At 46.0% G+C, this 20,855-nt stretch overlaps 1 protein-coding gene across 1 annotated transcript in view; it reads right to left on the bottom strand.

Moving 5' to 3' along the window:
• Positions 1-20,855, bottom strand: part of RTN4IP1 (reticulon 4 interacting protein 1) — a 316,827-nt gene that overhangs the window by 132,747 nt on the left and 163,225 nt on the right. The window contains exon 7 of the mRNA XM_086950968.1: positions 7,664-7,800. Within this exon, the coding sequence (XP_086807094.1) occupies positions 7,664-7,800 (137 nt within the window). The remainder of the gene's footprint in view (positions 1-7,663; positions 7,801-20,855) is intronic.

Genomic DNA, 20,855 nt, shown 5'->3' with positions numbered 1-20,855 from the left:
GTACTAGCTAAACGATGGTGGCAGAGAAAGGTGCCGTCTTTGAAGGGGTGGCTATGCGATACTGTTTATAATCAGGACATGTCGGACTAGTATGTTGAGACACTAGACCCAACTGTCCGCCCCAAGGACATATGGTCACCATTTCGTCTTTATCTGCCGCGTGACACGGGATCACCGCCACATACCTCGACCAGTTCAGGAACTGATGTGGCGCCTCCTTCTAGAGGAACCTCGATGCCACGGTAAAAGGCTTCAGAGTGTGCATCATGTTTCTTCCATGCTATGCATTGTTTGCTTTTCATATAACCAGGGCTTAAAGTGGGCCGGGTCTAGCTCCATGCAGTTTTAAAAAAGCAGGTGCTGAGACGGGTCCCTATCGGGCTCTCGGAAGGTATGATCACCTGATAGTGATCTGAAAATGCCTGCCTTGGAATCTGCACAGGGTAGTGCTTAATTTGTAAATAAATAAGTGCCAGGGCCCTTGTCAAGAGTCCACGGCAGGTTGACCATCTATTGCCCCTTCCAGAGCTACCAATGACAGTACCACCACAATTACTAAGCATCACACACATACGAGTGTGGCAGTTTCGACTATTCCAGGCCGCCAAAGTCATAAGAATAGCTTGGACGGCAGGTAGTAGTCATTTTCAAAGTATATTGAATAAAGGAACAAATGTTGTTGTGCTGATCTCTAAATTAGATAAACAGTGCCATCAGGTGACAGATTGCCATAAGTGCCAGTGTTGACAATTGAGTGCCGGTGCTAAGCACCAGAAACCACAGGCTCAAATTAAGCACTGGCAGTGGGCCAAGAGGGGTGGAGGGCAAAACTTAGGCTCTACATGTAGCAGGTCTCAAGCGTCAAAGCCGCTGCATGGGCTCCTGCTGCCCAGTATTAGCAGTTTCTAGACATTTTTCTAGCCCACAATAAATATGAGTAAATATTTTACAGAGTTTGATTTAACATTCTTAATTGAGCATTACAGTTATTTGACAGGCTCATTATTTTCAGTATTGAAGCATTTTCAATATTATTTACAACAAAGTCATTGTTTTTACTCATTTATCTTGTGCAGCTAACAACCATTGACAGAGCCAATAGTCCTAGCTTGTTTCAGGTGTAATGTCAGTTGTTGTATTGTATCTGAATGCAATAATGGAAAGCGGCAGCAAAATATCAGTTGGGCACCACAGTATGGTAAACACATATTTTTAGCTTATGTGTTTAAGCCACGGTCTGATTACATAGGACACGCCCCTCTGAGACCCCCCACAGTTTATTTATCCCACTTAAAGCCCTGCATTGAACTGTCATAACTGCAGCTCAAATGCTTATACTGTGTCATGATTGCTCACCCCTGTGAAAAAGTTAATACAGTTAAAAAATGGCTGTGAATGTGTGCACACCCATGGGCAGCCAACTTAGAATGCTTTATATTAACGTAAGAAACACTGAAAGATAGCCACCTATTTGTTCACATGTGCACAAACATGCGCACATTTATAAATAATTTAGGTTTGTGCTATATAAAACTTTATAAATAAACAAATAAATACTTTTTATTGAGTTGAAACCATTACCAGACGAATATATGAAGTTACAACGCAAACAATTACAACGCATGCCTTTACAATGCGGTTTTTACATCGCAACTACCATTACAACGTATTGCATTACAACGCATAATACTTTTGGGGCAGAGGTGGGGTAAGTGTTGGATAGTGTAGGGGTAAAAATTACGATTCCCACTCCAGTGAGTGCAACAATAGGGTAAGAGTTGGATAGTGTTGAGGTAAAAATTACTATTTCAACTCCAGTGAGTGCAACAATAGGGTAGTGTTGGATAGTGTAGGGGTAAAAATACTATCCCCATGTACCTCAAAACCCATACCCACCCTAAAACTAAACAATCCCCATTACTCACCTTATAATACGCTGTATGGCATGCGTTGTAATGGTATGTGTTGTAACGGCATGCGTTGTAATGGCATGCATTGCAGTGACATGCGTTGTAGTGACATGCGTTGTAGTGATATACGTTGTAATGGAATGCGTTGTATTGGCATGTGATGTAAAGACAGTTGCGTTGTAGCAGTTGCGTTGTAACAGCTGCGTTGTAAAGGTAGTGCGTTGTAATGACTGTGTTTTAATGGTTGTTTCCCTTACCAGACGAGATCCTATGCAGGTGGACGCATGCACATTCATTCGTATGTGTGACAGCCCATTTGAGATATTTTGTTTCTTAAATATTTTATTATGTCTGCGATGCATACATCTGACGAGATAGGAGCAGCCCAGTAGCAGTGGTGGGGACCTGCGAGGCCCTCCCAATAGAAGAAAAGCATTTGCAAAATATTGTGTTGGTCTCAAAAGAACACATTGTCATAGTATTCCTGTCGTTCGAGAGAATAACTGTGCAGAAGTGCTCTTTGTAAAAGAGCAGAATGCCATCACTCACAGTGAAGTTAGGCAATGGTGAAGTAGGCTGACCCACAGCCCCATGTTGTACGCCGAAGGGGGTGAAGAAAAATATAAATGGCATAAAATTACAGATCATTGGATGGAAAGGGCTGTTGATAACCCCAGCAAGTAAGTATCAAATCAAATCAAAATAAGCTTTATTCGATATTCAGCAAAGAAATATCATATAAGCGTCATAAAATATCATACAAGCATACAATTATAGATCAATTCATTAAAATAAGTAAATAAAAATGAAGAAAGTGTTTCGGAGAAATCATAACCATTTAAAAAACAAGATCTCGAGGACCAGCCTTAGCGTCAAGCAATCGATTAGGCCTTGATACATAAAGAAAAATGACATAGCATGTACGACAAGACTATTATTAAGAACATATTGGATAAACACGTGGTAGCCAGGGTCCCCTATCACCAAGTGTTATTGTTCATTTCTCTGGGGCCCGGGTAAAAATCAAACAAGTCCCAAATAGAAATAGGGCCATCTCCGGATTTAGGTAGAGAAAGTCTTAAGTAGGGGACAATGTTCCTCTGTTTAAATCTGATTAATATCAGGTCTCCCGGAATGTCTTTAGGCAATCTGCCTAACCACCCCACCCTCCTGACGCTCAAAATTCCGCCATCTAAGGCGGGCGGCAGCGGTCTGTTGTTGTTAAGCCAAAAGATGGTCTTATTTAGCAGATCCTCGCTTGTTTCGTGATTGCCCTGACCAAGTTCAGGCACCCCGGAAAGAACGGACACGTAAGGGGCGGCTTCAGGGGGTAAGTTAATTCTATGCCTTCTTGCCTGAGGATATCTAGAGGCGTTAATAGGGGCACTAGTAGGCTTAAGAGTGTTATTTCGGCCCCTTGGGAAGGGTATGCTCAGGGCAGGGTCAATTGTTCTTGCTTTCCTGTGTTCAATGGAAATAGGCTTGTCAGGGTTTGTACAGAGCGTGGAACGTAGGGAAACAGCAGAATTTACAGTTGGTGGGTAAGACCTTTTTACTATTTGTTCTACACTGGTCAACCTGTCTCCCAACTCCTTAATTTTAGTGACCAGGGGTAACAGAGCAGCATTCAGCAATCGCTCAAATTGGGCCAATAGGGTCGATTGAAGGGGGGGGACAGGATTATTTAATGTACTCTCTGCTTTATGTGGCGTTAATACAATTGGATTGGCAGGGAAAGATGAGGAGCTACAACACATTAGATCGACATTTAATGGAGTTTCCTCGTTGTTAAACAGGATTAAATCAGGGGATACAGGTACAGCCTGGGTGGTACAGTTTATGAGATCAGTGTCTTTACCCACTCTGGGGGGGGTTAATATATCAGGAACATAGTTAGTACCGCACATGGCATTAAGCTCTTCCCAAATAGACATAATGGGAGGACTACGTAGGGCCCGATTGCTACACTGGACAGTTGAACATAGATATATATAAGGTATAAAGTCTCTGTACCTCTAATGTTAGGACCAAGTGGAGTGGCCCGTCCCGTCCTCCTTGTGCCTCTGAGGGCCACAGAGGGCCCGCCCTTTGCCCGGGCTTCGCCCGGCGCCGTCCCGCGCGCGTCCCGCGGGGCAGGAGGTGTTCCGCGTTCTTGAGGCGCCTCCAGGCGCAGCGGGAGCGTCACGAGCGCGCCAGGTGCCAGGGCTGCTGGGAACTGTGGTTCCTGGCGCTCGGTTTGTCCAGGAGCGTCCCTGAGGTTCGTGTCGCGTTGGCCGTTTCCCTCACGGCTGGGCAGGCGAAGGGTCCTTCCTGGCTGCTCCCCCCACGGCTCCCTACCGCCACAGGTAAGTGTTCACAAATGCCCCCAGGCGCGCTCGGCGCTCCGCGTTCTTGAGGCGCCTCCAGGCGCAGCGGGAGCGTCACGAGCGCGCCAGGTGCCGGGGCTGCTGGGAACTGTGGTTCCTGGCGCTCGGTTTGTCCAGGAGCGTCCCTGAGGTTCGTGTCGCTTTGGCCGTTTCCCTCACGGCTGGGCAGGCGAAGGGTCCTTCCTGGCTGCTCCCCCCACGGCTCCCTACCGCCACAGGTAAGTGTTCACAAATGCCCCCAGGCGCGCTCGGCCCTCCGCGTTCTTGAGGCGCCTCCAGGCGCAGCGGGAGCGTCACGAGCGCGCCAGGTGCCGGGGCTGCTGGGAACTGTGGTTCCTGGCGCTCGGTTTGTCCAGGAGCGTCCCTGAGGTTCGTGTCGCGTTGGCCGTTTCCCTCACGGCTGGGCAGGCGAAGGGTCCTTCCTGGCTGCTCCCCCCACGGCTCCCTACCGCCACAGGTAAGTGTTCACAAATGCCCCCAGGCGCGCTCGGCGCTCCGCGTTCTTGAGGCACCTCCAGGCGCAGCGGGAGCGTCACGAGCGCGCCTTGTGCCGGGGCTGCTGGGAACTGTGGTTCCTGGCGCTCGGTTTGTCCAGGAGCGTCCCTGAGGTTCGTGCCGCGTTGGCCGTTTCCCTCACGGCTGGGCAGGCGAATGGTCCTTCCTGGCTGCTCCCCCCACGGCTCCCTACCGCCACAGGTAAGTGTTCACAAATGCCCCCAGCAAGTAAGTATATTATAAATGAATATCAATAATTTTAGTAAAATCAAAAGGTCTTGGGTAATGCTGGTCTGAAGAATGCCTTCCACATGACATATTTGCAAGATTATTAATTAAGGGAAGTAAAGAATCAATGAGTTTAGTTTTACTATTTTTTTTACTCCTGACTGCTACTATGCATGCTTCCAGATTTGCTTCTTTTACCTTTAATGCATTTTTCAAATATGAAAAAACAAGCATTGCCAGTTTTACTAACAACCAGGTTCTGTTCGCCCTGCGAGAATAATATTTCCTAAATGTATTCATTGGAATTAAACAGTTGCCTTCTCTCCATACTAAATCCAGCATCTTGCTAGTCTCTTCCATCTTACTCTGAATATGCAGTCCCTCAGCTCTGCAACAGTGGGTGGAGGGAAGGAAGTTTAGCTGAGATTTGAATATTCTTGTTTTTACAACAGCTAAAGTCTTCAGTTAGGCGAACAGGGAGGTGGCAAGGCCAGATTCATTCAACTCATCCTGGCAGCAGAGAGAAGGGCAGACTCAAACATTTTGCACACAAGCCGGTTCACAAAGGAATCTGCACGTGCACACAATTCACCACGACATTGCAAGTTGCAATGCGCGCATGCATTTGCCCTAGTGGAAAATCTGAGAACAGGGGGAGGGGGCAGTGTTGTTGCAGGTTCAGATACCACTCTATCCTTCAATCCCTCTGGAATGCATTGAGGTTTGCCCCTGTTGCACCTCCTTTTCTCTTATGGCAGGTCTGACACAAGGGAAAGTGCAGGTCTTACATGACAAACAATTGCCCCCAGACTGGAAAGCAGGCCACACTTATTACCTTTCTATCCATAAACTGACGCCCATACAACTGAATGACGCTCCCATGAGTGACCATAGGCTGCAGAGGAGGTGGTGCGACAAACCAGTGAACATCAGAAGGCGCGTTGCTCCATCTACGTGGCATTTTAGAGCAGCCGGGCAATCAACGGTGGTCCACTATGTAAGAAAGGCCAGCCTAAGATTGGTGACTAGTGGCACCGTGACTGTGTTATTTGTTTTTTTTAGATAATAAATGTTCGAGACCTTTTAAATGCCAATAATACTACTCGTCCACCTGACGCGGCCGGCCCGATGTGGTGGTAGGCGGCTTGCTGTGTACCTCCTCTCCCGCCTCTAATGCTTTATTACATGTCAACTTGCATTGCCCGCCCGCCTGGGACGTATGCATCATGCTGCATATAGAACCTTTTGGCATCAATAAAGGTTTTTTGAAAATTAAAAAAAGAAAAGAAAGGCCAGTCTAATTGGAGAGCTCAGCACCTGCATTTGCATCCAGTACCACTTCATGGCTGTATGCCTCATTGAAATAAAACTGGCCCATAAAATGTAAACATCCGCCCTGGTGCAGGATACATAAAGTATGTCGAATGCACCAACTGCATCTTACTGCAGCTGTGGTCCCTGTTATCACAGGTAAGCGCATCACTGATGCAATACCCCGGGTGGTGTTATGTGATGGCGCATCAAGGATCCCCTTTTGCAGCTTCTGAGGTTTTGCATTCAGACCCTTTCCTCCCTCTGCTAAACTCTTCTTTATGAAATCTACCATGACACCGGTTGTCTCCCTACAGCACCAACTTTCTGATCTCAAAGTCCACAGACCTTTTCTCCTATCGGTAATACAGCCCACGTTCATTTGTATCTTTTTTAACTTGTTCCTTTTATTGGCAAATTGTGTTTTTTTTAAATTGTTTCCAGATTATTTCATACTATAGGCACCGTTCATACATTTTGAGGTCTCTGCTGAAAAACAGTAAAATCTTCTTACAAATGTAAAAGTTTAATTTTGGACCTGCCATCCTTTACTATAGGATTTGTCATTCAAACAAAAAAAACAAAAAAAATTCGTCTTGTGGAGTTTTCCTGATGTTTTTGTCAGGGAAAAATAACTGAAGTGGGGCCCTGGAGAAAGCGATCCTCTCACAGCAAAACTAAAAAGCATTTGCAATTCAATAGGTCTCGTATTTCAAGAGTTTAAGCTATTGGCATTGTAAATGACAATGCCTTTTATTTATCTGTTTTGATAATTAACACATAAATAAAAATCATTGTAATTTACAATGCCAATAGCACAAAATCTTGTAAATGCAATACCTAAATAACTTCAAAGAAACGGCCGCCATTGTCCCGGGCTGCTCGAAAAGTGAATGCATGCATAGCGCTTTGAATGTTGCAGGAAAGCATGTTGTGGCTGCAGTAGGAGAAACTCATTAAAGAAAATAGTGCTTACAGACTAAATAAGACATACCGTGTAACAACAGAAGTAAAAGGGCTAGTCCTCATGGTAGGTTACAAATGAAAACAAGGTGGTACTAAGGAGGGACTAACAAATCTATTAACGAATCAGAAGCCAGCATTTAAGGACAATAGCACGAGCCAATGACAAATATGGGCGGAGAGTAGGCAAAGCTTCAAGTCCATACTCTGATACAACATGCCTTGCAGAGCAGCGCATGTGCTGCCCAGGCTCAACCTAAAAATTACATAATTGAAACGGTGTTTGTATTGCACAGACATTTCAGTACAGGTAGTTAATTACAAGAGAAGAGTCCAGATCCCCCTCTCGCTGGTCGGTGTTCAGTGTGCACATCATTCATTCATACTTACAGCTCTGAAGATTTCAGCTGCTGCTCCACATTTCCCGATTTATAATCGATGACATGATCTGCTCCAAGGTCCGTCACTAAGGCACTGGCATCTTGAGAACACACAGCCGTCACATGCGCACCCCATGCTTTTGTCAACTACAAAGAGAGCCCAAATGAAGCGAATCACAATAATATACAGGAGGACAGGGAAAGATCAAGTGAAAGGAAACTAGCAATAAGATATTGAAACAGCAGAAAATGGATCAAAAATGAACGAGTGCTTGTAGCCTGTCAAACCACATCCAGCAACATATGGGATGTGGTATTCTTCCACATGGCAGAACCAGCGTTTCTATTCGGGCCTTCGATATATCACACTCTTTTTCTGACCTGATGGATGGAACATCATAAAATTGTACCTAACCAAAGTATTTCTACAATAGCTTATGGGGTTCTGAATCCACTACCTTGCCTTTCTTCGTGGCTGTAAAACTGCTCCTTGGCCTTCAGAAACTCGTTATCCTAAAATGCTCCAAAGGTGGTTGCTTCTGATGATGCCAATAGAAGGATTTGTACAAAACATACATACATGTGGAGAAGCGTGGCCCAATGGTTAGAGCGGCAGACCCTGATGCAGCGGTCTGGCCCGGGACCAGGGTTCAATTCCCGCCTCGGCGGCTCTTGGACTCAATCTCCCCGGACCTGATAGTTCCCGCCTCGGTGCCTAGTCTAATCATGGGTCCCACTCTGTGACTCTGGGCAATAGCTTGCTTAATCTCCACAATGGCCGCAGCAGCGCTTGGATGCTTGGCTTCACCTTGGGGGTGCCCAGGAGTGGACATCTCACGGGAAAGCCAGGAAGGGTTCCACAGCGGTATGAATACAGCGCTACGAGACATCTGGGTAGAAGGCGCTATATAAATACAAACACATTTACATTTACATTTACATTCTGCAGTTGTATCATGCGCATGAAATTCCAATTTGCTGAACAGCAATGTAGTGAAACGCAATGGAAGAAAGCAAGTTATATTTAAATTACAATTAAAAGAATGTCAATATCACCAAAAAAAGTACCATTGACCTAGTGTTGAGTCCTACCTCCAGGAAACAATAAAAAATATTTTCAAATCCGGAAAACAAATCATTAAAAAAAGTTACAAAACTCCCCCAAAAACCATACACACTAAAAGTTGGTGCAGTTTAAGAAAAAACGAAAGCGTAAGGTAATCAGGGCATTTAGGACTGCAGCTTTTTTCTATATCTATCACAAACCTAATCACAAAGCAGAGACAGAAAACAGACAGAAGCAATGCAAAATAAGGAAAAACTGATTAAGATAAAAAACCTTGCATGCTGGGGAAGCCAAGGTCGGAAGGAAATTTGCCCAAAGGGAATAAAATGAACAGAACAGGAATGGGAAGGTGGTGGAAGAATAGGAAATGAAAGCGTAGCGGGTCAAAACTAAAGGAAAGTGCAGGATGGAATGAGGGCACTCCTCTTCCACCTATAAGAATGGAATATAATGAAGGAGTGCTGGAAGTCAGAGGGGAATGAGGATGAATATGACAGAATGGCTCATTGAAAGTGAGAAGAGCATGAACAAGGAGTAAGAATGAATGACTACAGAGGGATGATGAAAGAGGTTTCAGAAGTCTCTTTCCTACTGAACCTTTTCGCAGAAAAAAAGAGTAAAAATGGGAAAAGGAGAAGGATGAGGGTCATTCTGAGGGAAGACCAAGAGACCTAATAAGCAAATGTCACATCGCATAAAAAGGAGGGCATCTGGATCTAGGGGAGTGGATGTGAACACACGGACAGTATACACCAAGCGAGACAAAAAATCTTCTTCAAAGATACATGCAGTGGATGTACAAGGAAACATGAAAGGGGAAGAAACAGTGGTGGTGGGAAACCTCAAACAAGCATTTGCAATGCAATCAGTCTCGCCTTTGGGTCCTTCTATGTATTTAGCTAAGCAGCGCATCAGCCTGGGTGCGAAAACATCTACTGTCCTTTAACATGGAGGGAAAATAAGCACCAAACTGCGTGACACGCCAGGTATGGGAACACATGGAGAAAAATATTGCCTTTCAGCTTGAAATAGTATAGTCCAAAGCTCTGTTTTTAATATAAAATCAGGGCCTTAAGTTGTCATATCACTGAAAATACAAGATTTGAAAAAAATATTATTGTCATACGGGTACTTGTGGAAGAAATTTTTTATGGACTGGAATCTAGAGAATGCTAAAGTGATTCTGGTATTTTACTGACCTCTGCTGGTCATTTTCTATCAAGAAAGTTAAATAGAGGCAGTTGCCAGAAACATTTAAAAAAAAGAAAGTCCCTCAGCAGAAAACAATTCTGGTAGTTTACCGATTTCTACTGGTCGTTTTCTATCAACACAGTTAAATAAAGGCAGTTGAAACAGAAAAAAAGTCCCTAAGTGGAAGCAGACAAGTCCTAGGATGATCTACAGAGCCCACAAAGTACATACAAATATAAGTTTATACTAAAGTATATACAAGAGGTCTTGAATGCTCACCCGAAAAAGGGGAAACAGGTAGGGACGCGGACGCAGATATAGCCAACAATTGACATGCCCAACTAAGTGCTACAAAATCAGTTCTGTTGTTTTTCAGGAAGAATTCTTTTTTTGATAAACGTAATTTCGATTCTATGTTTCCTTCCAGGTAGATGTGACCAATTTGGATTACATCTACTGACTTTCAGTTTAGCATGTTCATAATTTAGGTTTTAGCTAACTTAGCTGTGGCTAAAATTGTTTGAACAAAAGATATTATATGTAATGGCCATTCCATTTGGCCCAGAGGGAAGGCTTTAAAGAGTCAATGACTCCTTAACGAGTGCAGATAGCTCTCTCATCTAGCCACAATTAGTGTAAACTAGGAGGGTAATACAGAGGGATGACAGGCACTTTAGAAGGCAGAAAAAAATTAACAAAGGGAGAACCAAGAGACCGTACTATGTCAGTGTCCAAAAGGTGCAGGCACCAGTGCAGTCTAAGAAACACCAATGGATGGCAAAAAGGGCGGCTTTAGGGGAGCCGCATGGGGCAGCAATCTTCAATGATCAATAGCTGGGACTGTGGAGCACAGACAAAAAGGCTCATAGAGGAGAGGTCCAAAGCGCAATTTGGGATCGATTTTCGGCCACAGCCATGTCACCCCAGCAGCAAATCCCCATGCAGCCTAGGAGGGAGCAATACGAAGTAGAGAATTTAATCTGGCATCAGGAGATGGTCAGTAACATTCTGGTACCAACTAAAGCCAGACACCCCTCATTTATTTATTTATTTATTTATTTGTGAGTTTATATAGCGCTTGAATCACTCCGCCAGGAGTATCTCTGCGCTTTTTGACCGGTAAAACAGCAGATATACAGAGGGATGGGATTTAGATTTCATTTTTGAACAGGATAGTTTTTAACTGTTTGCGGAAAGTAAAGTGCTCTTTGCATAGCCTTAGAGCCAAAGGTAATTTGTTCCACATCTTTGGACCCATGGTGGACAGGGCTCTACCTCCATGTCTGGCTCTTTTGACATGGGGGACCACGAGGAGGAGATTGTTGCTTGATCTGAGGGATCGTGCTGGAACATAAGGGATAAATCTCCTTTCAAGATAGACGGGTCCTTGTCCACACTTATGAATTAGGCAGCATATTTTAAATTTTGCCCTTTGTCTGACTGGGAGCCAGTGCAATTGTTCAAGGAGGGGTTTGGAGGCAGTTCTCGGGGGGGCATTTAGAACAAGGCGAGCTGCCGTGTTCTGAATAACCTGTAGTTTATCTAGCACTCCTTCGTTGACAGAGAGTAGCAGACCGTTGCAATAATCGATCCGACTCAGGATACTCAGGATAAGTGCTTGAACGAGAGTTTTTCTTATTGAGTTAGGTAGGAATGGAAATATTTTGCGGAGCAAGCCAATGGTGTGGAAGCATATCCCTGAGATGTAGCTGATATGTTGTTTTAGTGACAGGTCGTGATCAAGTCGAATACCCAGATTCTTCACGACCTGTTTAGGTTCAGGGACTGCTCCTAGCTCAGATGGCCACCAATCAGGAGTCCAGAGTATCTTGGCTTCCCCAAATAACATGATTTCCGTTTTGCTGACATTACATTGGAGATAGTTGTTGGACATCCAATTTGCCACTTCTTTCATACCAGACGAGAAAGAGTTCTTAACCTCAGCGGAAAGAGTTTTGAAGGGGAACAGGAGCTGTGTATCATCTGCGTAAGATACGGGGACAAAGACGTATCTACGCAGCACTCCTGCCAGGGGTGCCACATAGATATTAAAGAGCGTAGGGCTCAGACATGAGCCCTGTGGCACCCCCTTGGAGATCTCAATTTCCGTCGAGCGATATGCACCCATGGTGACTCTCTGGGTGCGATCTGCTAAGAAACTCTTTAGCCATTCAAGGGCTTTGTTCTTAAGGCCAGCGCTCGACAACCGTTGAGTCAGGATGGAATGAGACACGGTGTTGAACGCTGCCGATAGATCTAGTAGAACCAAGATGACTGAGAGGCCCTTGTCCTGGTAAGCGTGGAGATCATCAGTAACAGACAGCAAGGTGGATTCTGTACTGTATTTGGGGCGGAATCCTGATTGGGATTCATCCAGGGCTTGTACTTGTTCAATGTATATGGACAGGTGACGATTGACATGTTTTTCTATAACTTTCCCCAGGAAAGGTAGCAGAGAGATGGGTCTTAAGTTAGTCAAGTCAGACCAAGGTAAGGCGGTGTTTTTCCTTATGGGTCTGACGAGTGCCCGCTTCCATTCCTTGGGGACAGTACCTGAGGTGAGTGACAGATTTACTAATTCTGTGATCAAAGGGCTTAGGTGTTCCTCCAAAGTGGGCATTAATCTAGCAGGGATGACATCCTCTGGACTTCCACTTTTAATCCGATTTATGAGGGTAGAGGTTTCTTGAAGTGAAATAAGGGGAAAGCTGTCCAGGGGTTGTGAGTCCAATATAGAATCTATAAGATTGGGGAAGGATGTCATGTTAGTAGATGAGGCCTGATTTGTACATAGTATTTTGTCATAAATTTTATCAATTTTGTTAGTGAAGAAACAGGAGATTTCGTCACACAGCTTTTGAGATGACATGTCAGGGGCTTCACATGCTGATGGTTTAGCAAATGTCTGTAATATCTGGCAAAGAACTCTAGGGGAATTCCCAGCCTCCTGTATTTGGGTAGCAATATGTGCTTTCCGTGCACAACGTATTGCTTTATGGTAAGAGGATAGTGCACCCCAGTATTTTTCCTTATCCTCAGGGAGATGGGAAGTTCTCCATCTTTTTTCTAATTTCCTGGCTCCTTGTTTGAGAGTTCTTAAATGATCAGAGAACCAGACTTCTTGCTTTTTGGCTGGCCTAGATTTAAAAAGCTTTAATGGGGCAATTTTATCTATAGTTTTCCTAGTTTCGCCTTCGAATTTCTTGAGAGCTGCTTCAATGTCATCCGAGGGCCGAAGGGCAGGGAGGTAAAAAATTTCTTTAAAAGTAGATTTAGTAACTTTATGCCACTGTCTACGGATGCAAGGTAAGGTGCTGGGGTGTGTGGGATTGGGTGCTCTATGGGGGGTAGTAAATTCCACAATAAAATGGTCAGTCCAGCTCACCTGAGTAGCAGGCGGGCATAATATCGTCTGAACGTTGGAAAAAATTAAGTCTAGAGTATGGCCAGCCTGGTGGGTTGGTCCATTATTTTTCAGTATTAAACCTAAGGTTGATAGGTCTGTTATTAATGATTGAGCGTCACTGCAGTCCAGTTTCTCACAGTGGACATTGAAATCTCCAACTAGTGTGAACTCACAATCATCATTAATGTGTGGAGCAAGTAGTTCAACTAAGTTATTAGTGAATTTTTTGTATGGACCAGGTGGCCTGTAGACTAAGGCACCTTTATAGTTTTCCTTAGAGGATGACTGTATTTTAAAAATCAGAATTTCAATCTCAGGGGAGCTAAGTTCCTCTAAAATCGTAGCTCTCAGTTCTTCTTTATACACCACAGCGATTCCACCGCCAATTTTCAGAGGGCGGTCCAGTCTCAATATTTTGTAGTTACATGGGACTGCAAGAGTGATGGCAGGAGTGCAATGTGGCTTGAGCCATGTTTCTGTGAGAAAACACAGCTCGGGTTGATTGGAAGCGATCATATCCCAAACCTCCGCCGTATGTTTTGAGAGGGACCTAATGTTACATAGGATGTTTTTCCTTCCTAGCAGGGCGGTGTCTATGACTTGAGATGGCGTAGATATCGTTGGATAACGACACAGTGTACGGTGGGTCAATGTCTGAGCGGTAGAGAATTGGGTGTGGCAAAGACGACATGAGAAAGGACCCTCAGCCTGTAGGTGAGCGGTGCATTTAACACCTGGTGGCGAAGGGACATTTAGACTACGCAGTAACTTAGAGGAGTATGTCACTTTCACCGAGGAGAGGGTATGTGATGGAGCAGCAAGACCCGCCATAGCCCCTAGCCCGTTCTGGCGCAGACGGGCAGGTCTTTGGCTTGTCTTCGGCGCGTCTGAAGGCGCCCCCCTGCGCGCAACCGCTGCGCGCTTATTCCGACAAGTGGCTAAATAGCCCCTGTTGCACCAAGGCTAGAGCGCTAACCGCTCGAGTCTAGAGCGGGAATCAGGAAGTGTGTCACTCAGGCTCGTACCTGTCCCGCCCTCCGCTCAACGGTATTGGATACCGAGTCAGACCGGGGCGGGCAGGCTGTAACACAGAGCGCTGAGTATTTACCGTTTTTGGAGCCCCTGTCAGCGCCAAGGGAGAGCGTCTAAGCACAGATAAGAATGTACTACAATTTTTGCTCAGTTATAATACAATTTAAAATGTTTAAATTTGCAAGTCAATTTAAAAGACAGCTTTAAAATAGTCACTTTTGCTTAGCGTTTCCTCATCCACAACTCCAGCAGTGCAAGAGTGTAGTATGTAGCAGTATTACCTGGCATCAAAGCGGGATCGACAGACACTGCCACTGTCAGCCTTACCGCAATTTGCCTCACCTCCTCGCCGCCTAAATAGCCCCTGTTGCACCAAGGCTAGAGCGCTAACCGCTCGAGTCTAGAGCGGGAATCAGGAAGTGTGTCACTCAGGCTCGTACCTGTCCCGCCCTCCGCTCAACGGTATTGGATACCGAGTCGGACCGGGGCGGGCAGGCTGTAACACAGAGCGCTGAGTATTTACCGTTTTTGGAGCCCCTGTCAGCGCCAAGGGAGTGCGTCTAAGCACAGATAAGAATGTACTACAATTTTTGCTCAATTATAATACAATTTAAAATGTTTAAATTTGCAAGTCAATTTAAAAGACAGCTTTAAAATAGTCACTTTTGCTTAGCGTTTCCTCATCCACAACTCCAGCAGTGCAAGAGTGTAGTATGTAGCAGTATTACCTGGCATCAAAGCGGGATCGATAGACACTGCCACTGTCAGCCTTACCTCATGAAGCAAATACATGCTGGGACATGGAGGAACAGGGCAGGAGAGGGAGCCTGAAAAGAGGCCAGAAAACCATCATGACGGAAAACAAAGGGACACAGGATGAGGCACATAATCCCTCATGAAAGGAAGGAGTAAGGTACCCAAAAGGGTCAAGCAACACAAGTGGGGCAGAAAAATATGAACGCAAGGAAACGAGTAAGCTATAAGGACTGACGGGGTCAAACATGCTGAGGCCCTGAACGGAATGCTCGTCATGGGGCCAGGGAGCACATGAGCACACAAAATAGAGACTTTTCCAACTTGAATTTAGTAGAACTGGAAGAATAAGTCATAGTCAGTGATGTAGAGTTCAGATGGCTTCCTACAGTAGTGTGCAGCTAGCTTCCTACAGTAGTGTGCAGCTACAGTGGGTGCAGCTATTCACAGAAGTACTTAAAAGTATGCAATATTTTTGCATTCTTTATAAGCAGATGACTTTTGTTCTTGTGAGCACAGTTTTTTGATTTCTCGTTTTTGGCTTTAAATAGTTGGCCACCAGCATGGTATTACAATTTGTCGTCAAGCCCCCCAATGTTGAGTTACAATTTTAAATGAAATATTTCAGTTAAAGCAGAGTCAAATTGTCTCATTTAATGTATTATCTTAATTTTAATAGTTTTTTTTGGCCATGCTTTTGGGGCCTTGGTTCTAATTGAGTAGCTGACTACTTTATCTCCGCAGGTGATCTCTGAGGAGTTTGATGATGCGTTTAAGTGAGAAATCAGTTCTGTTGTTTTTAAGGAAGAATTCTTTTTTTGATAAACGTGATTTCGATTTTATGTTTTTGTTCAGGTAGAAGTGACCGATTTGGATTTCATCTACTGACTTTCAGTTTAGCATGTTCAGCATTTAAGTTTTGGCTAACTTAGCTGTAGCACTTAAGAGCTGTGGCTAAAATTGTTTGAACCAAATATATTTTATGTAATGGCCATTCCATCTGGCCCAGAGGGAAGGCTTTAAAGAGTCAACGATTCCTTAAAGAGTGGAGATAGTGCTCTCATCTAGCCACAATGGTATATAACATTCGGAGTCCATAAACCTCAAGTGAACATACAATTAAACGTTGACATTATTTCATGTTGAAAAAAATAATTACTGGATTCCCGAAAATAATCAAATTCCCTGCCTTTTTAAAGCAGCTTTCTCGCGTGCGTCAACATCTTTCCAAAAATTCACAACCTGTTCGAAAAAAAATAAAAAATAGAAGGGAAATCCAGTCTTTATCCATGTGCCCTTATACTAAAATTTCTAGTCGGAAAGTTTTCTTTATCCTCATTGAAGTCTTTTAGCACCTAAAACTTCCAAGAAAGCAATTTCAAACCTGACTGTTTCCAGTGTAAATTGATGAAAACATAAAAAAGCAAGGACTGTATTCAGATTTCGATGTATCTGTAGTTTATCTGTTTAACACCGTAGCCATATTATAACACAAATATAAGGAGTAGTTTCTGTCCTGTAACTCCAGTTCTGTAGTAGGGGTATCTCTGTTATAGTCATAATCTAGTGAATAGTCCCGCCCATGTGCGTGGACCCCGGCAATCAAAAATAATCTCTTAAGGTGTCAAAATAATGCAGAAACTGCAAAGACACTTAAGAGAGAATTTAAAGACAAATAATGCAGCCTATATCCACAGGCTACACTGTCCAGTACTTCAACTAGAATTTCCACCAAAAAAACACCACACACAACACAGCCTGCAGTTTCTACCATAGAGAAACTTGCCTCCCCCAGTCAAAGACTCTGGAATGATAGAGAGGAAGGTAGGGACAGACAAGCCCCATAGGCTGCCATTATGTGGCTTAAATAGGATACTGTGCCTTTAAGAGAACTTTCCAGAACTTCTCCCAGTATCCCAGAATGCATAGCAGGTCCCTCTTACTTCAGTTCTTTTTGAAGGCGAAGCACGCCAGACCTGTCGCATTCTTGTATGATGAAACAATCTCCACCGGGGAGGAGGGCGGGCGCTTATGACTATAACAGAGATACCCCTACTACAGAACTGGAGTTACAGGACAGAAACTACTCCTTCTGTAGTAGGGGATCTCTGTGTATAGTCATAATCTAGTGAATAGAATGGCAAGCCCATCCCCACACCAAAGCGGCGGTGGAGAATAATACATAACGCCACTACTGTGCGAACAAATTCCGCAGCGAAGCCTGTCCAACCTGAGCGTCTGCCCTGGCGTCAGTGTCCAGGCAGTAATGCTTAGCAAAGGTATGAACCGACTTCCAAGTGGCTGCCTTGCATATTTCAGCAACCGGCACATTACGGAGCAGAGCCGTCGTGGCAGCTTTGCCCCTGGTGGAATGAGCCTTAGGCTTACCCCCTAAGGTCTTATTAGCTTTCTGATAACACAATTGTATGCAGGACACAATCCACCTAGAGATGGACTGCTTAGAGGTCGCAAGACCCGTCCTGACCGATCCATAATTGACAAACAACTGGTCAGACCTACGAATATCTTTGGTTTTATCCAGATAAAATTTCAAGACCCTCCTCACATCCAGGGAATGGAGAGACCTCTCCGCTGGGGATGAAGGGTTCTGAAAAAACGTAGGCAAAGTTATAGTCTGGTTGATATGAAAATCAGAAATAACCTTGGGAAGAAATTTAGGGTGAGTACGCATAACAACCTTAGCAGCATGAAATACAGTATAAGGTTCATTACAACACAACGCCTGAATTTCACTCACCCTGCGGGCCGATGTAATGGCCACGAGGAACGCCGCCTTCCAGGACAGGTGCTGCAACGAAGCCTTATGAATAGGCTCAAAAGGCTCCTTCATCAATCTGGACAGCACCACATTCAATTCCCACGAAGGCGAAGGAAGCCTGACAGGAGGGAATACTTTCTTCAAACCTTCCAGAAAGTCTTTGATCACAGGGATCTGGAAAAAGGAAGTCTGTGAAGGGCATTTCCTGTAGGCAGTCAATGCAGCAAGATGTACCTTAATGGAATGGACATTAAGGCCAGACTGCGCCAAATGTAAAAGATAAGGAAGGATGACATCTTCCTTGCAGGTAGTAGGATCATGGTTCTCAGAATGGCACCATATACAAAACCTCTTCCACTTGTAAGCATATGAAGTCCGAGTGGAAGGTCTCTTAGACTCCTTCAGTATGTCCATGCAATCATCGGGCAGATTCAGATGGCCATATTGCACTATCTCAGGAGCCATGCCGCCAAACTCAAAGACGAGAGGTTGGGGTGTAACATCCGTCCCCCGAACTTCGTGAGAAGGTCCGGCCTGCACGGCAACCGAATGTGAGGAAGGAGAGACCGGTGAAGTAGGTCCGTGAACCACCACTGCCTGGGCCACTCCGGGGCGATGAGTATCATCCGAGTCCTGGATCGGGCCAGCTTGATGAGCACCGCCGGAATCAGGGGAATGGGAGGAAAGGCGTACAGAAAGCTGTTCGTCCAGTTGATCCACAACGCATTCCCCAGCGTCCCTTGTTGGAAGTACCTGGAGGCGAAGTCTCTGCACTTGCTGTTTTCGGCGGTGGCGAACAAATCTACGTCTGGAGTTCCCCACCTTGCGAAGACTTCTCCTAGTACTTCGTCGTTTATGACCCATTCGTGGTTTTCCTGAAGCAGCCTGCTCAGTGCGTCTGCCTGAACATTCTGCACACCTGGCAGATGGGTGGCCGTTATCGACAGTCCTCTGGCTAGAAGCCAGTGCCAGATCGTCTGCGCCTCCTGAGACAGGGTGCGCGATCTCGAGCCCCCCTGCTTGTTGAGGTAATACATCGTGGTGGTATTGTCCGTCTGTACAAGCAGAGAGTTGGTCTGGAAGGACGGAAGAAAGGCCTTCAGCGCCAAGTGAACAGCCCTGAGTTCCAGGAAATTGATGTGATACGTGGCCTCCATCGGTGACCACGTGCCTTGAATCTGTAGAGTCCCGGAGTGCGCTCCCCATCCCAGAAGAGACGCATCCGTCACGACAGTCTGCTTGGGTATGTCCTTGTGAAAGGGAACCCCTTTTAGGAGATTCTCCGCCGAACACCACCACTTCAGAGACTGAAGAGCATGCAGCGACAGCCGAATCCTGTCGTCCCAAGATCCTTTCCTCTGATCCCACTGGTCCTCCAAGCACTCCTGCAACGGTCTCATGTGCAGCCGTGCGTGTGGCGTCAGGAAGATACAAGAGGCCATCGATCCCAGTAGAGAAGACACCGTCCTCACTGTTGTAGATGGAGTCGTCATAAGAGCCTGAGCCTTTCGAAGGAGTGATAATCGTCGCTCTTCCGAAGGAGACACGCTTGCTGACAGCGTATTGATGGAGGCTCCCAAGTACTGTATGCATTGGACCGGAGTCGGGACAGACTTGGCCATGTTGATGTGCAGCCCCAACTTGTTCAAGAGAACGCACGTCTTCTGGAAGTGTGCTCGCGCTTCCGAGAAGGAGGATGCCTTGATCAACCAATCGTCCAGGTACGGGTAGACGAACACCTTGGTCTTCCTCAGGTGTGCTGCTACCACCGCCATGCACTTCGAGAACGTTCTCGGCGCAGACTTCAGTCCGAATGGGAGTACTGTGTATTGATAGTGATTGGTGCCGACTTGGAACCGCAGGAACTTCCTGTGTTTGTGTGCAATGGGCACATGGAAGTAAGCATCCTGTAGGTCTATAGCGCAAAGCCAGTCCCCCTGTTGCAACTGAGGGTAAATCTGATGCAACGACAGCATGCGGAACTTTTCTCTGCGAATCCATTTGTTTGCCTGTCGCAAATCCAGAATGGGCCTGAACTCGTTCTTGTCCTTCTTGCGAACCAGGAAGAACCGGGAGTACAGACCTCTTCCTCTCTGAGACCGAGGTACGTCTTCTATCGCCCGTTTCCTCAACAGGATATCCGCTTCCGCCTGAAGCTCGCGCAGCTGAAACTGCGAGCTGACCGGGGGAATAGCTGGAGGAGGGCTGGTGAACCGAAGACTGTATCCATTGCAAACAATATTCAGCACCCACTTGTCCTGAGTAATTTGTCTCCACTCTGCCAGAAAAAGTTGGATGCTTCCCCCTACCGGAGTGGGTAACGGATCCGGGGGAAGTAAGTTCCTAGGGCCTAGGCCCCGCCTGGCCCTTGGGCGCCGGAGCCGATTGCTGGCCTCCCCTGCCCCTCTGCCGCTTCTGGAACGGCTTCCGGAACTGCTGCTGCTGCTGGGAGTGTCCTGAGGCCTGTCCTCGACCTCGGCCCTGTCCGCCGAACCGCCGTTGGAAGGGGCGGTACTGCTTCTTGGTCTCTTTGGGCTTTTCCAGGCCCACAGCCGTCAGCGTTTCGGCCTCCGCCTTCATGCGGGCCATTTCATCATCGGCATGTTTCCCGAAGAGGGTCTCACCGGAAAACGGCAGATTGGCCACCCTCTGCTGTGCGTCCGGTTTCAGGGACGTAAGCCGGAGCCATGCGTGACGCCGCTGGTTGATCCCGTGGCAAAATCCGTGAGCCGCCAACAGGGAAGAGTCCGCAGCCGCGCTGATTATCTGGTTGGCCACCAGCATCCCCTCACTCAGGACTTCCGTGAAGTCTTCACGCTGCTCCCGGGGCAAATGCTCCGCAAAGCGCTCAAGGGAGTCCCAGAGGGCGCGGTCGTAGCGACCCAACAAAGCCGTGGCACTCGCCGCTTTCATGGAGGTCGCGGAAGTACCACAAACTTTCCTTCCTGCCGAGTCCATCCATCTCGATTCCTTGT

The sequence above is a fragment of the Lissotriton vulgaris genome, unplaced genomic scaffold (assembly GCF_964263255.1).
Source record: "Lissotriton vulgaris unplaced genomic scaffold, aLisVul1.2 SCAFFOLD_683, whole genome shotgun sequence".
In the NCBI taxonomy this organism is placed as follows: Eukaryota; Metazoa; Chordata; class Amphibia; order Caudata; family Salamandridae; genus Lissotriton; species Lissotriton vulgaris.
Note: the sequence above shows the minus strand (reverse complement) of the source record. Positions and strands in the feature narration are given on the sequence as shown.